Here is a 14,296-nt window from a genome sequence, read left to right on the forward strand (position 1 = left end):
TCTGGCACACTTCTAAGACTTTCCTACGTATTGAAAAGATGTTGACTCTTCTTAAGTCCCATTAAAGCCAGTGAGAACTAAGGAGCAAAACATCTTCAGAAAATGAAGCTTCAGGTGACCAGCAAAAGATTGAGAAAATGGTCAGCCTGACAGGAATCTGAGGTTTTCACTTTGGTCTTGGCTAAGGGCTTGCATTTGCGGCATGGAATATGGTAACAATTGTAATGTGATTATGAGGCCGCATTTTGCCTTCAGCTACAATAGTGTGATTTTGGTATTATTTTGTGAGATGGTTGCCTTACGGACACTGAGAAATTCCAGGGTTGTGCTATGCAGAAGGCTAATGCGGTGGCCATAGCAGTCCATTAGACATTCAAATGCATCAGGCTGGATGATGTTTCCTTTCTAAGGAAATCAGTTTGAGCTGATATGAGAGTGAGTGATACACTGGTATGTATGGAGCTGCCGGGTGCCTCTCAAGCAAATTTGGCCATAACACCTAACAGCAGTACCCTTCTTTGCATGCCCTTTGCTCACCACAGTCCATTTTTCATGCCTTTTGCAGCTCGGCCCAGGTTCACACAGCCTGCCAAGATGAGACGGAGAGTGATCGCCCGTCCTGTCGGCAGCTCCATCCGCCTGAAGTGCGTGGCCAGCGGGAACCCACGGCCTGACATCACCTGGCTGAAGGACAATAAGCCCCTCACACCCCAAGAGATTGGGGAGAACAAGAAGAAGAAGTGGACGCTGAACCTGAAGAATCTGAAGCCAGAGGATAGTGGGAAATACACCTGCCGAGTCTTCAACAAAGTTGGAGAAATCAATGCAACGTACAAAGTTGAAGTAATCCGTAAGTGCAGCCTCGGGGATGGAAACGCAGGGAAGGAGCTTTGAGAAGGGGGCTGGCTGACTAAAGAGAGCGTGATAACAAGCGTGCAGTGCCAATAGCTGGACACAGGAATGGAGAAGTGTTAAAAACATCAACAGAGACAGAGAAAACATTACTGAAACTCTAGAATAAACCTAACACCTGGGCAAGACAGAGTAGCAACAGTACAATTTAGTAGCTGAAACGAGGAGAGATACTTGGGAAACAGTCATCCCTGAGGGCACCTGCATGGTAAAAGTTCACCATTGCCCAGTTCAATCTTACATTACCAACAGAGTCAATTTAGGGACAGACTGAAAACTAACTGAGAAAGCCCTTTCATGTACCATAGAGGAGGGGTGGAAATATTTAGGATGGCCCAGATTATTCTATCAGAGTGGTAATAGGGTGAAACCAATCAATTGAAAATTTAGTCTAGATAGTTGTAATAGGAGGCCCACTTCATTAGAGAAGTCTCCCAAGGGAATTAGCAGAAATCTTATGACTACAGTGATTAGCCAGACAAGGCTTGAGGGCTAGATTTAAAAAAAAACATTTGGCCATCTGAAGGTTCAGGTGGGTACAAATGAGATACTTTAAAAAAAAAAAAAAATCATCCCACTAGGGTCCTGTCTGTATCTTTAGTTGCCTACATAGCTTTAAAGATTCAACCCTTAGAAGATGAGCTGTGGGGGATTACCCCGCATTGTGGTGGGGTAGAGTAAATTGCTCTTCTTATTATCTAGCTGTTCTGATTCTTGGTCTTTCATCTCCTGTTTCCCCTATTATTACTGAAGATAATGATACTCAAATCCTACCTAAATCTACCAGAGAAGATCTTTTATTCTTAAATCATTGTGCTTTCTCTATGACATCATCATAAGTTGTCATGGAAATGATTACAGAGCAGCCAACTCAAGAAAGTGGAGAAGATGAGCTGAGTGGAGGGAAGATTGAATAGCCTTCATTAATGAGGAGCAGGGGCATGGAGGGCTATTTCCAGCCACATGGAAAGCATGTTGTTTGTCTGTCTGTGCATACATTTTAGCATGAGAAAGTTTATCCCAGTGTGAAAGATTGTTCTTAAAGGTAAAGATCTGTTCTCTGATAAGTCCTTTCTCTAGAATCACAGGAATTAAAAGCACATGTGGGGAGATCTGTTGGGCTCCAAAGGCACAAACCTGCTGGACATCTGGGATTGATAAAGATACAGCTGTGTAGAGACAGTAAAAACATGTGTTTACACTAAAACCAGGAGCAGAGACAGGGAAATGAATCAAGCCCCATCCTAATGGCAGCTGTGGCATTTTCACTTCATCAAAACCAGACAGCACCAGGAACAAACCCCTTTCTGTGTCCCTGTTTATCTTGGTTTTTATCAACTTAAAGATGTATGTAACCTTTGTTTTCATTAGCTTTTGCTGGCTAGGAGTGAAAACAGTAACCAAAGCTGGAACCAGAGTCAAGGAGATAAGGGCATTAAGCAGTTTTCAGACATCTTTCTATTTTTAACATCATTCTGTGGAGCATTACAGGTTTTATTCAATTTCCTCCTTTTCCCCCCCTCCCCGAGCCTCCACTCCTAAGTCCTGCTTATCTAAGTCTCAGTCTCCCCAGCTGTGATTCCTACTCCTAGTCCCAAGGCAAAACCTATAGAGACCACTGTGGTATTTTTGTTTCCCAAGCACATCTTTAGAGCCCTCATTATTGAAAGTATCCTGAGTTTTTGAAAGAGGGTCCATTGTTCCTTCCTCTCACCCCAAAGCCAGTGCTGGTGGGAGCTGTTTTGTTACATGCTCAATCCAACAGTGTTTGCCGTCAAAAGCAGTTGATGATTGCCAGCAGTTACCACCTACTGTGATACCATAATTTCTCTCTGTGCCTAGGATAGAGGCTTGCAGTACCTCCTTGTCTGGAAACTGTGACTGATTTCTCTGATGCTAGCACTAAAAAAAATCCAAACATTCCTCAGAATGAAGGATATATTTTTCCTTTGACTTTACATGGTGTTGACACAGCCTAAGGCTTACGATCACGCTGGAAAGGATGGTCTCGTGAACCTCTTGTGTTTGATTTCTTTTCCTACCATTTTGTTTTCTTCATCATCTGAAACTTGAAGCAAAAAATTCTGTGGGAAAGGAAAGATTTTGTTATTGGCTAGAAAAGCAAAAGCCTTCTGAGCTCTTCCTCCACAAAAATTTGCTCCATAGTGAGTATGGGGATGATTAGACTGAAGAAAGAAATATTAAAAGCAGGGATGTGAGGATGAAGTGAACATCTTCCTCACCGGTAATGCCTGTGGTCTCAGCTCCTCCAGCAGTGGATGACATGGCATGGGATGGCTTCCAGTAGAGTTTGGTCCCCATGGGCAGCTCCCAGGCCCAGCACCAGAGGTGACAGATATCTCCTGAAGGACTCCCAGACAAAAGATGAGACAATATCCACAGCCTGCCATTAGTCCATGAAGGAAGGGGCCTTTGCCCATCCGATTTTGTCTGTCCTTAGGGAACATTTGGGAAGACCAAAGGAGAAGGAACATGTCTTACCCCACCCCTCACTGTCCCCAAACTGGGGGTAGCCACAGTGGTTCTGTTGTGGACTCTCAATAGATACGTACTTGTAAATAATCCAGTAAAAAACTGAGGTTATGTCTAAGAATACGTAAGATTCTGTCATCTTCACCTGTAAATTGCACCCTACCAGACATGGTGGTAAGAGACACAGCATCACAGAATCACAGAATGGCTGAGGTTGGAAGGGACCTCTGGAAGTCATCTGGTCCAACCCCCCCTGCGCAAGCAAGGTCACCTAGATCTGGTTGCCCAGAACCATGTCCAGGCAGCTTTTGAATATCACCAAGGATGGAAATGCCACAATCTCTCTGGGCAACCTGTGCCAGTGCTCGGTCACCCTCACACTAGAAAAGTGTTTCCTGATGTTGAGAGGGACCCTCCTGTGTTTCAGTTTGTGCCCGTTGCCTCTGGTCCTGTCACTGGGCACCACTGAAAAAAGCCTGGCTTCATCTTCTTTACACCCTCCCTTCAGATATTTATAAGCATTGATAGGACATCATCAGGGTCAATATCGAGTGAACATTTAATCCACTTCATTTGTGTTCAGACCTGTACTATTGCCCAAATTTAATCCTTAAATGGGTTTTGGCCTTTTTGGCTAGTATCAGGCCATTTATCTTCCTCTGGTCAAGACTCAAGAAAGATCACTGCAGCCTCTGACCCTGTAGGTCAAGGTACGTCATTAAGATCCCATTATTTTGGGATATGGTCCCTGAGACATGGGATAAGTGGGAGTACAAGGAAGGATGGCCCCTGTTGTCATCTCATAGCTGCAGCATACAGCAAGGGAATGGGGAAATTCAGCAGTCCAGACTGGACTTACAATACTTGCCAAGGAGCAGAAAGGTCAGGTCTGACTTGTGTGGTGCCGAGTAATACCACCGCAAACGGGGTACCCAGATAGAAATGCTTCATGAGTGACCTGAGAAAGCAGAAACACAGCAAAGACAGCAAAACCTTCTACAGGAGATTCTTAGGACCCTGTTTTCTTAGCAATTAGGAGGATTGTTCAGTGACAAGAAGAGAAGGCTGAAGAAAATCTTCCAAAAGATAAGGGCTAAGAGGGAGAGCAAACTTCTCTCCAGGTCTGATGCAGACAGAGTAAGTAACTTCTGTGTTAGAAACAGGAAGGTTCAGGCTGAGCATGAGAAAAGACTTGCTAAGCCTCAGACAATGGAGAGACTGGAGAGCATCTACCATTAGAGGCTTTGGCAGAGGCTGGGCAAATTTATATCAGGAGAGGTTTGCAGAAATCTCAGCCTGCCTTGGGGCAGGGAGTTGGACTAGACAATTATTTTGCATCCCTCCTACGCCTTTTTCCTATGTTTTTGCAATCACAAGTTAATGAGATTGGCAAACACCTTTTTCCATGGAGCTCCCTGTGTTTTTGTGCAGAGAGGACGAGGTCCAAGCCCATCCTGACAGGGACGCACCCCGTCAACACGACGGTAGATTATGGTGGGACCACATCCTTCCAGTGCAAAGTCCGCAGCGATGTCAAACCCGTCATCCAGTGGCTGAAAAGGGTGGAGTACGGCACAGAGAGCAAGTACAACTCAACCATCGACGTTGGGGGACAGAAGTTCGTTGTGCTGCCCACGGGGGAGGTCTGGTCCCGTCCCGATGGTTCCTATCTGAACAAATTGATGATTACTCGAGCCAGGGAAGAGGATGCAGGGATGTACATTTGCCTAGGGGCAAACACCATGGGCTACAGCTTTCGCAGCGCTTTTCTCACAGTCCTGCCAGGTGAGTTATGCCTTTTTTTCCCCCATCTGAACCAATAGTCTGCATCGTGGTATTTATTAACACAACTGCTGACGTCTGTCGGGCTCCACGGCCCTCTGTGATGCTGTGCTGATTTAGGCTGGCCCAGTTCTGCTAAGAATGAGTGAGGGACTAAATCAGCCCTGATTTAAATCAGCTCCTGCTGAATTCCTCTTGATGATGATTGCTTTTCTCCCTTCATGGGGAATAATGATTGCAGCAAGGTGAAATAAAATGAATGATCTGCTCCTGTATGAGAGGAGCTGGGAAATGATACTGCAGTTGCAGGCGCTACATCACTTCAGCAATAGGATGTGGGAGGTGGGAGGAGAACTGAATAGCAGCACAGTTTGCAACCCCATTCCCTTACATTTCTTCTTTCTCTTGCTCTTATTTATATTGCTTTTACTGGTAAAAGGAAACAATGATACAGGCCCATAAAATGAGAGAAGAATAAAAACTGTCCCAGTCACAAGGAAAGGAAAAGAACAAGTGTGAAAGAGAGAATGATTGATTAGTTAAATTCTTACCCAATGATTCCCTGGGGACCCTTGTACCAAACTCGCAGCTGCTTCCTTCTCTCCCCAGGCCTCAGAGCCGGTGGCCACGTCCAACTGAGGCTGTATCGAGCGTGTTTCAGGCACACCATCCTCGCTTTATCATTTACTCCTTTGCCTCCTGACTGTGCGGTTCTGGCCTGATAAATATTTTTTATTGAAAAGGGCATTTCTTTCTGCCTCATCTTACCATGTGAATCTAGCTTCAGATCCTCCAGTTTTATGACAAAAGTCAATCTTACTGCTTTTTCTTCTCCTCGCCACCGCAAGGCCAACACAGCTAAGAGAGTGCAGGAGCTGGAGCCAGTATCAAAACATTTTGGCTCTCAGGTCTAATGGGGTGTCTCCAGTCAAGACACCAGCGAGAGACAGAGATCATTAACTCTCCCAGGCTGTTAGGACTGCTCTTCTTTGTAGGTAGTGGGGAAAATGTTCATGACTCCTGTAACTAAGGCAGCTTGGCTTCTTCTGCTCACTGATTGCTAAAGCTCTGCATCTCGGCAGCCATCGAGAGTCACTAGCTTGAATTTGGACACTGACAGCCGGTTGCCAAGTAAGAGAATGCTCTTGGCGTCTTCTTCTGCATCACTTAAATTTAGGACTAAACTCCAGCTAGAAAGCCTGTCAATCCCCAGGAAAAGGCTGCATGGGTGGGATATAACTCAGAGCCTCTGGGAGTTTTTGAACTATGAGAGTCTGATCCAGCTCCCACCAAAATCAGTGGGAGACTTTCCATTGATTTAAATGGGACTATAATGAGGCCTCATACCAGAACCAGAGCCTGCAGTCCTGTTGTTATTGGCAATGATGGAGGAGGAGAACCCAGCTTGTCCTCAGAGGCAAAGATGTGGGTTGCAAGGCCACAAGTTAGAAAAACACCATTTTGCTTGTAAATCTACCAGATTTGACATAGACAGCTCTGAAGAACAGCGTAGATGAATATCAAAACACTTTCGTTTCAGCCCAGCAGAGGATTTCTGCCAACCAACATGAAGACTATTGTTTTTGTGGTCAGCTGATGGGTCAGTTCCCTGATCATGTCTTGCTTTGAGCAGGGGGCTGGACCAGATGACCTCCAGACTCCCCTTCCAACCTAAATTATTCCGTAATTTCCAGTGTTGATGAATCAAAGTTTTGTCTATTGAGGTCAACAGTATAGGTCCTTCTGACTTCAAAGAGACCACAGGGTATATATTTAATATTTCAAACTAGCCATAGAAATATTTGTCAAGGAGAGAAAAAGACATTAGTGTCTTGAAGAAGTTTGGCTTGAAAGTTAAGTGATATATGTTTGAATTTAAGATATTGGGCCATTTGGGTAGCCTGCGGTTTTCAAAGTTTCTTGAGCGTCTCCCTGCAAGCTGAATTCTGTGCCTAGGTATTTTTCAGGGCTTTGGAAATCCCAGGTAGTACCCATCTAGATGGGGATTTTGATAGCTAGGATCCTACCCCAGGACTCCTTTTGGGTCCATAAATCAAGAGATCAGGCTGAGAAACCGCAGTGGCTACCCAGGGATGTACAGGCTGCCAACAGCAGAGAGGGGAAGGGGGAGGTAGGTGTGAACGATGCTGTCTGAAGCATCTTCTCTCTTCCGATAACTGAATTCGCTGCCCTTGGGAAAGCCAATGGCAGCTCCAAAGAGACTGGTCAAGGTAGAGCCTATTTGGCATAGGGAATTGGACACACACTTTAATGCCGTGTGAACTTTCAGTTCTCCACGGCTTGGGCGCCAAGAAGGGGACATCTTCACATCCTTCAGTCTTCCTCCCAGCCACACAAGAAATTCAAGACAACCCCTCCAAAACACCACAATTGTGCTGCCTGCCATGGCAGACCATTGCTGAGTAGCTTCAGCATTGCCAGAAAGGGATACTACATAGTGTCTAAAGCCCACGCAGACACAGCTACACCTGGCAGAGGCAAGTGGGCAACGTGCCGTTGCTCTGCACAACCCTATCGTGCCTCCTGGGCCTCTGACATGGAGGTATTACCAACACGTCCCATGTTGTGTCCTCCAATCCGGGCAGCGAAGCCCAGCCCGTCGCAGAGTGAGAGTGTTAAGAAACTCTCTCTGGCTGGCTCTAGTGCATCCATTAAAGCTTGGATAAGAAAGTTAAAAAATCCCCCAAAGACTCCCCTCCCGACCCCTAAACCAGAGAAAATGAGTTGCTTGTCCTTCCAGGAGCACTGAAAAGCAAAGCAGTTACCAAACATCATGTGCTGGCTTGATTTCTCCCTTGTTACTTAGTCTGGCAGGGTTGCCAGACAGCCTGTACAAAAGCCAGCCCAAGTGTGACATCTGTTTTGAATTCACTTTGCCTGCATTTAATTAACTCTTTCTGTCTCTCTTCTGCCGTGATGTCCAGATCCCAAGCCTCCGAGTGCACCTGTGCCCCCCTCCTCAGCCAGCAGCCTTCCCTGGCCCGTGATCATCGGCATCCCCGCCGGAGCAGTCTTCATCTTCGGAACGATCCTCTTGTGGCTTTGCCAGACCAAGAAGAAACCCTGCTCCCCACCAGCTGCTGCCCCCGTGCACCGGCCGCAGCCCCGGGACAGAATCTGCGTCTCCCAGGTCCCCGACAAAGACTGCATCTCCTCCATAAACTATGAGGAATATGTCGCCCAGCAGCAGCATTTACTGTCGCAAGGGCCTGCACTTGCCCCGGCCATGGCATCCAAAATGTACCCAAAGATTTACACGGACATCCACACCCACACCCACTCGCACGTGGAAGGCAAAGTCCATCAGCACCAGCACATTCAGTACCAGTGCTAAGAGGGCGGCCGTGTACAGTAGCTCGTTTGGGCTTTTCCTCGTGGTACCTCAGAAGAGACTGCTCCAAGTCAGCTCGCACTGCCAGCGATAGGCAAAGCAGACAGAAAAGATTATATATATAATTTTAAATATATATATACATATATATATAATTGTATATGCGTGTGTGTATGTGTGTATATATATATGTGTATATATCTATATCTATCTATATAAATATATATATAATAGAGAAAGACAGAGAGAGAAAAGAGATTTTTTTTTTTAATTATTGCAATCAGGATGTAGCCGAGGAATAATGAAGGAACTCCAAATCTCAGCAGAGAGGCAGCCATCCCCAACAGCGGAGCCTTCCCGGATTTTTTAATCAAGGTGGCGACAAGTGAGACAGGACACGGGGACGTGAACCACCACCTTCTTCCTTGTGTTGCTAAAAGGAGCAAGAAGAGCAAGAGGTGACTGTGGTGGTTTCTGGAGGGGCACTGCTGTTCCTGTGCCTGCTGCGCATCACTTGCATTGGTGGGAAGCCCCCAGACCTGCTCTGCGTGACTTAAGCTCTAAAGTACCTGAGATTTAGTGCCAAAGCACCAGGAGACCTAACCAATTCACCTCTTCCAGGGGAAAATATAACACAACAGGGTCTGGAAAAACTAATGTCTATTCACAACGTGAAATGCCAAATGCTTCTCAATCGCGGTCATTTGATCTGAAACGCTAACCAAGCTGGTTGGTTCGATTTCTGCAAGTTGAAGGCATCATGTTTCCCATGGGGGGTTCTGCAGATCAAACCACAAGTGCTCCACTCCCCGGTCCTAGGACTCAGTGCCACTGCCAGGAAAAAAGAAAGAAGGAAAGAGGAACATTGTACAGAACACCTTTATATTTATATTTAAGAAATAATAATAATTAATAATAATAATAATTGAACTGCTGATGGTGAAGAAAGCAAAACACGCTGTCCTTCTCTGATGGCTCACGGTGACAAGCTACTGGATTTTCTACATCAATGCGAAATACATGAAAACATTAGGAAAAAAGAGTAAGAAACAAAGAAAATGAAATAATAATCTTGTAGGAAAAAATGCATTTGAGAAATATTCACCTAGGTTGTGTGTGGTTGTCCCCTCCCCTCAGATAACATTTTGGAAATGATACAACTTCATTGCAGTTCAAACAACAGTAAAAACAGAAAGAAGAGAAAATAAATAAGGACCATATTAAATACCTATATGGACTGGAAATGAATCCAATTGCAAATATAAAACCTTTGTAATTCTATATAGAGTTTAAACAGAAGTCATGTATATTTAATTTATTTTGTTAAACAAGAAAAAAAATGTATGATATTTTCCTCAAAACAGGCATTTCTATACGTATTTTTGATCAAAGAAAATAAAGATTTTTTTTTTCAGGTTCTATAGATGCCGTGCTCGGAATACACTCAATGTAGCTTGTGACCAACTGTACTTCTCCTAACCTAGAGGTCATCTATCTCTATGCCTTTTTACATTAGCCACATGTAATCTCCTAACGTCATCTCAGGTACCGCTGGTGCCATCCTTTCCATCAGAAACTGGCCTCTTCCACTGTTTATATTCTGGCTGTGAGGGTCTGCAGGGGCCAGATCACTTCTCATGGACCCCTTGTCATCTTCAGTAGCAAAGACCTCTGCTCGCAAGGAAATCTCTTTCAGTATGCATTTTTTGGGGGGGAAGGAGCTTGCATTTGTTTTTGAAGCACAAACCCGCAGTGGGTTTTCTTTTTAAAAGAAAATTTTGTAAATCAGTAAGAAGAGCACGCGGGGAGCTGCTCCCCTCCAGGAGGGCTCACCCCTTCATTCTGCTGCATGCCAAGGAGAGGCACCCAACCCTTTAGCGGCCAAAATTTTCTTTAGAGAAGGCAGGTTCAGCAATGCTGCAACTGTTTGCTGTTCACTTGAGTTTCACTTAAAGTTTGCTGGGAAAAAAACCCTGAAAATGTGAAACATGCCAATTTTTGAGTTTGAAATTACTTTCTGCTCAAGCCTGTTCCGTGAAAGAGATCTTCGGCAAACCAGCTGCTCCATTTAAAAGTGAAACACTTCATTTAACCTGAAACAAAACAGTGCTTTAAGCTTTGCTTTTCTCTGAACTTTTCTGAAGGTATTTACTCTGGGTTGACCTGCAGTGATTTTTCTGCTGGCTTGTTTGAGTCACCAGCAAACCAAACAGTTCCCTGTTTGCTCAGCCGTAGCGCTGTGAGATGGGGCCTTGATTCAGCGAAGCACGTAAGCTCCTGTTTTCCTTCACCAATATATGCCGCTCCAAAAAGTCTCTTTTTTTTGCCTTAGCTGGCTGGATCAGTGGTTCCATCCCTGCCCACTCTGCCGGTGCTGGCTGGAGCCAACCGATAACTCTGGGGAAGGGGAGGAGGAGGAGCAGGAGCAGGAGCAGGAAGAGGAGGAGGAAGAAGTAGAAGAGGGAGACCTATCTACTCAGCTGGAGTTTACCAACTGGCACTGTTGCAATAAAGCACTGCATAGCACACTCCTCTGCTGCTTTCCTGTATGCTGTAGTAGGAAATCCAGGTTATAATCTCTACAGGAAGACCATCCCTCATGATCGTCTTCCTGTAGAGGTTATAATAAAGCAACCCATTGCTAATTTTTAATTTTTTTTTCAGGGGGAGGGTTCAGTTACACTTTGTTAACACAAATTCATGAAGTCCATAAAAGCTAGATTCAGATCATGGGTATCTTTGCAAGCATCCTCTCAGCTTCAGGGAGACTTAAATATGAGCACTGTGGGCTCTGTTCGGATATAAGGCATGATTCAGGCAGGAGTTCTTAACGGCTGTAGTTTGTTGAGTCATTTCATTAAAAAAAAAAAATCTAAAAAGCCTTTATACACTAAGTGCATCACCTTTATTTTAAGAAGGCAGTAAGTGGATGTTTCCATGAGAGATACTAAGGGCTACATCTCATATCTTATGCCTAAGAGAATCTACTTACCGCACCATAGTATGTACCAAGCTACTGCACATTTAGGCAGCATTAGGGGCATGGCAGAGGGCAGGATTCACCTGTAAGCCCGCGGCCCTTCTCTGCTCTCCGTGCCAGTGCTGCAGCCAGAGGACACTTCTAACACCTACTGTGATAGCTGTACTGATACCAGCTTCGAATGTGGGGGTGAACACTGGTTTTGTATGGTTGAGCTCTAAGCAAACCCTACAAGACTGTCCTATGGCACTTTTTCAAATGGCAGCTGTATCGCTGACCCTCAGAGAGCGGGTTAGTGGGTTAAAAGAAGCAATTCTGCATTTCCCATACAGCACAATCTTCCACGCTGAGCGTAATGCTCTCCACTGGTGCCTTCTACCCTTTGTGATCCAGCTCCGTAGTGTTGTATCATGCAGTCAAAACCTTTACATATTGCCAGATATGCAACGGTGGCTTCTTCCTGCCCTTTAAAGCGCCTGCCTTTAGACACAAATCTCTAGTGATGTTGATAGAGACATTTCCAAACGGGAACACTGCAGTAAACCACCCGGCATGGACGATGCAACGGCCAAGCGCAGCTGCAGCTCTCAGCCACGGTGCTGAGAAGGCAGCTCTGGTTTTGGATGTGCCATGTGAACCGCTATAAAGGTCTTGATTTGCAGAAAGCTTGGGGTTTTCATCCTGCCTTGGGTATCAGCTCCCTCTTGAGCATCTCCTGTTGGGCACCCAAATTGGTGTGAAATTTCCCCCTAGGAAAACATCATCAAATGCTTTATTTAAGAGGGGCTGTATATATTGTCTGGGCCTTGCGCCGGCTTGCTGTGCCTGGGTGGGTTTTGCATTTCTGAGGAGTTCTTTTGCCTCCACAGAGTACCTGTAAGTGCTCTTAAGAGTCACTCTGTCGCATGCCCTACTGCATGCTGTTTATTTTTAGGGCTTGATTGTGCCTTGCATGTCTGCAAAAAGTCTTCCTTACTCTAAATAAATTCAGCCAGGTCCTGCTTGTGTTTGAATTTGTTTTTCATCAGTGGGACAAGATTTGGATTCATCTTCATTCATGAATAAGCTTGTTTAAAGAAGAAAACCATAGTCTTGCAATTAGCTACTGACCCTATTTTGAACACAGAAGTGTTTTATGTTATGTATAAGTATACATATACATATAGGCATATAGATGTACATGCCAGGCTGTGATACAGAAGGCAATTGTACTTTTAAAGCCATGGGGTTTCAAAGATCAAAGGAATTTTAGGCTTAAAAGTCACCATCTCTGTTTATTTTATTTGCGTTACAGATCAAACATGGCCTTACATGCCAGTTTGTGTGTGGCATTTTTAAACTTTGTACGGACAATCTTTGTACAGTCGGCCCCTTTCAAACTGAAAACTTTTATCAGACATTTAAAATAAAAAGTGTCACGTGATTTTCAATCGGTGGCAAATATGGTAACTGAACACATCAAAATGAGACAGCATGGCAGAGAGTGTGTATGTCTGTGGCTGTGGAATAAAAGTTACAGAAGAAAAGAAAGGAATAAAAGTCTGGAATTGTGTTAATAGACGATAGAGTTCTGTAAACTTACTATGTTTTGAAGGAAAGGATGGCCGTGTCTGTGTTTCAGGGTGTGCGCGTGTGTGTGTTTGCACACATCAGGAATACGTGCTGGCAAGACAAAGCAGACAGTATTGCAAAATTACCTTTGCACCACCACAACTCGGTCTGATATTTTACGTAGGTGCTGTGAATCTAGCAGAGGCATTAGTATTTGAATGGTTTGGAAAAGGTTTCTGCTTTTCAGTGAAAAGGGATTATTTTTCCTCTCTTCACCTCTAAGCCAAATGCCATAGTTGCACCAGGAGCCAAACTGCCATTAGCAAGATGAAATGTTGGGAACCCTGGAGCTGATGGCCAAACTCCAGCACCTGGAGTGGAGCAGGGATTTCAGGGTCAAGCCCAGCACCTCCACCCCTTCAAGGCAAACATATGAGTGTCTCGCTACTCACTCCAGAGGCAGCAAACGTCCAAGCTGTGACACTTTTAAGTTAAAAAAAAATGGCCCTCACCCAGACTTCATCTTGACCTGACCTGGACCTTGGACCCAAAGAGCCCTGTGCAGAAATTGCACACTTGGGGTGGGAAAGAGGAAATGTTTCTCTGTCAGCTCCATTTCTGTGGCTGTCTGAAACTCTTCAGAGGTTTGAAATATTGGAATAAAGCCCCAGGGGAGATGTAGCAGTGAGCAAAAACTGGGAGGTGGTCAAAGGTTAATGGGGAATTTATCATGGCTTTGCTATCTGCACAGCACCTCTGCCTACATGGGATATTTTGAGTGTGCCCAGGACTCCAAATGTCCCGAAGTCGATGATTATTGCTGTATTCCACATAGAGCACCCGTTCCAGCTCTTGCAGATGCCAGTGGGAAAAAATCCTTGCAATGTCCATTGGGAAATCAATCAGATGCATGGAGTCATTGCAAGGTTTTTACATCTTTGTTCTGGCTGGCCCATTGGCAGAGAAAGATGTGACGGAGCTAATGGCCAGAGTATGAAGCCAGACACATTTAAATGGGAAATGCACACATTTTGGAAGGAGCTATCAAAAGAAGGGGTAGACATCTCTCAAAATCTTCAAAACAAGACTGGGTGCTTTGTGGACAGGGTGTTTTGGTTGGAGACAAGATTTTGGGAATGTTATTAGGATAAAGGGATACATCTAGTCCAGATGGGGTCATCTAGTGGTCCCTTCTGGCCTTAAAGGAGTGTAGTCAAGCTGCAGAG

At 44.9% G+C, this 14,296-nt stretch overlaps 1 protein-coding gene across 1 annotated transcript in view; it reads left to right on the plus strand.

Moving 5' to 3' along the window:
• The window catches only part of FGFRL1 (fibroblast growth factor receptor like 1), a 176,220-nt gene extending 166,258 nt beyond the window's left edge, over window positions 1–9,962 (plus strand). The window contains exons 4-6 of the mRNA XM_075148479.1: window positions 566–850; window positions 4,837–5,190; window positions 8,133–9,962. Of these exons, the coding sequence (XP_075004580.1) occupies window positions 566–850; window positions 4,837–5,190; window positions 8,133–8,542 (1,049 nt within the window). The 3' untranslated portion in view covers window positions 8,543–9,962. The remainder of the gene's footprint in view (window positions 1–565; window positions 851–4,836; window positions 5,191–8,132) is intronic.
• The last annotated feature ends 4,334 nt before the right edge of the window (window positions 9,963–14,296 follow it).

This window comes from Calonectris borealis, chromosome 4, assembly GCF_964195595.1.
Source record: "Calonectris borealis chromosome 4, bCalBor7.hap1.2, whole genome shotgun sequence".
Lineage (NCBI taxonomy): Eukaryota > Metazoa > Chordata > Aves > Procellariiformes > Procellariidae > Calonectris > Calonectris borealis.